This window comes from Lepisma saccharinum, chromosome 26 (genome assembly GCF_977018435.1).
Source record: "Lepisma saccharinum chromosome 26, izLepSacc3.1, whole genome shotgun sequence".
Taxonomy (NCBI): Eukaryota; Metazoa; Arthropoda; class Insecta; order Zygentoma; family Lepismatidae; genus Lepisma; species Lepisma saccharinum.
In genome coordinates, this window is record NC_139254.1 from 28339370 (window position 1) to 28342031 (window position 2662).

The 2662-nt window shown below is 33.5% G+C and overlaps 1 protein-coding gene across 1 annotated transcript in view; it reads right to left on the reverse strand.

Moving 5' to 3' along the window:
* Nucleotides 1-321: 321 nt before the first annotated feature.
* LOC145979789 (arylsulfatase B-like) overlaps nt 322-2662 on the reverse strand; it is a 53306-nt gene continuing 50965 nt past the window's right edge. Inside the window, exon 9 of the mRNA XM_083112777.1 lies at nt 322-987. Coding sequence (XP_082968903.1) covers nt 503-987 — 485 coding nt within the window. The 3' untranslated portion in view covers nt 322-502. The remainder of the gene's footprint in view (nt 988-2662) is intronic.

Genomic DNA, 2662 nt, shown 5'->3' on the forward strand with positions numbered 1-2662 from the left:
TTCAGTATTCTGAAAAGAAAAGAAAAGAAAAGAAAAGAAAAGAAAAGAAAAGAAAAGAAAAGGATAGAAAAGAAAAGAAAAGAAAAGGAGAGAAAAGAAAAGAAAAGGAAAGGAAAGAAATGAAGAGGAAAGGAAAGAAATGAAAAGAAAAGAAAAGAAAAGAAAAGAAAAGGAAAGAAAAGAAAAGAAAAGATAAGAAAATAAAAAAATAAAAGGAATGAAAAGAAAATTATAGGAAAGAAAGGAAAATATAAGGAAATAAAATAAAATAAACTGGCTGAGAAAATTTCCTTTTGTGCAAAAGAGTTTAGAAAAGTAAGTCTTGATTGATTGAGTTGGTGTTTTAAGTCCACTTTATGCACAGTAAGGCTAATCGGGATTGGAAAGTAAGTTTTGATTTCGTTACTTTAAAAGTAACTGAGTTTCATTTACACATTTCAAAAAGTAATTCAGTTAGTTGAGAAAATGTACTATTACTTCCAAAGGATGCACTAGGATCATGCTAATTTTCAGGGAAGGAAGTCACTATAGGATATATCAGATTATATTCACTTCCGCTAATAATAGGTTTAGGATAATCTTGCCAGTTTGTCCATATGTTACCCCAATATTTAGGATTGGCCAGAGGATCTCCATCGGTATTCCTCGGCTCCACAGCGGTGCTTCTGTACTCATCTATTACTTCCAGCAAATCACTAACCACTGTTGGATTAGTTTCAGCCAAATTTTGCTTCTCGCAAGGATCCTCCGTGATGTTGAACAAACACGGTCCCTTCTTTGGTTCACACGCGGGCTTTGTTTCTATTCTTTCACATTCGATGTTCACTTTCTCTCGAAGGTCAAGAATGGTCGATTCTTCTGGCAAAGGGCAAGTGGAAGTCGAAAGTACTTGGCCAGCCTCACTTTCGTACAGAGCTGATGTGTTGTATTCACCCTCTCTTCCAGATGGGCCCCACCATCCATCGTAGTTCCCGTTGGCTATTGTACCTGCAAATTTGTAATACAAGATTTTAACGACCAAAAAACAGGATGCGCAATCATTGAAAACGGGTGGGGGAGGAAGATTTTAAACACCCCCCCCCCACACACATATATAATGTATTCATATAATTATTAAACGCTATACATATTTATACTGTTTTTATTAATTGTTAGATTCATTTAATTCTTCCTTTCTATTAATAATGATCAATAAGCTTTCATACATTTCATATTGGTTTTGCATTCGTGTTTATTTTAACAAAGAGAAATGCTGTGAGGGTGATTGAAGTAGGATATTTTCCGTTGCTTTCTGCAAAATTTGCCTAGTCGCGACGATGAGGATGGTCGAAGATATGATGAAATTGATGAAGGAATACACTCACAAAGAGCACCTATGCTCAGGCTGGGATTCGGACCCTTAATATTAAGTGATGAGGACAACTCTCCTTCTACGCCACCATATTCGCCGCACTGCTGGTACCTTGCATCGATGGTTATAAAAGTAAAACTACTCAGTTCTGCAGATTTTTGGATCCTGTATCAAACACATTCAGTTATGCGAGGACAAAATTAAAATTTAATTTTTACAAGTTTGAAAAATCGTCGGTTATTTTCGTAGCTTTTTATTGTTTCACATTCATAGTTCGAAGGGGCTATATATATATATATATATATATATATATATATATATATATATATATATATATATATATATATATATATATATATATATTTGTGTGGGGCATTCCATCATTCCACACTCACTAGAAGATTTAATTACCTTCTCTATTTGTCTTAAATAATTTATTTTCCATTATTTGAAAATTCCCAGAAATTAAAATTAATTTCTTATTAAGCAAAGAGCAATGGTTAAGTTTCATATTCCATTGCACAGAAACTGTAAGAAAAATGTTGCTTAACTATCATTAGAACAGTTACTTTAATATCAAAAATGTAGCTTTTTGTGTCACACCCATGAAAATGGAATGTTCCATATAGTATATAGCCTACTATTTATACAGTAGCAAAATAAATCCTTTACTAACTGGTGAAAAATATCAATATATTACAAAATAGTTGAAACAGTTATATTATGTATAAGTTTGTTTAGTTTTTACTTTCTATTATTTAGTTTTTACTTTCTATTAATATAAATCAATTAGATTTCATAGTTATTTTTGTCTTGCATTCTTGTTTTACTTGTGCGTACATTGTTACTGGTGTGGATATGTCTCTGGTCCTTTGAAGGACAGAGAGAAAGCAAAAGAAAGCATCCAACAAACCACATTACTTCGTGTGTGTTTTCGTATGATCCTTAGTAAAATATATTTGAAGTCAAAACTAATTGCTTATCTTTAGTTGTCATAACAAAAACTCTCCCCTCCTGGAAATTATTGGTGAAGGCAATTTTGGAGGCCAAGATTCTTGGTGGGGAAATCCCCTGTCCCAGCAGGATTTCGCACCCTGATATAAACTATTTATGTAAGAATAAATAACATAAGATCAGTATGAAACTTGAAAGTAAAGACCGTCCTTGTTCATTAAATTAGGCACACACAGGAGATAAGTAGAATTTTCAGCGAAAACTGCAGGCTCGACCAGAGTAGAGAAATGACACGTATGCCAGAGACCCGGGTTCGAGTTCTGGTCGAGCCTACATTTCGCTGAAAATTCTACGTAA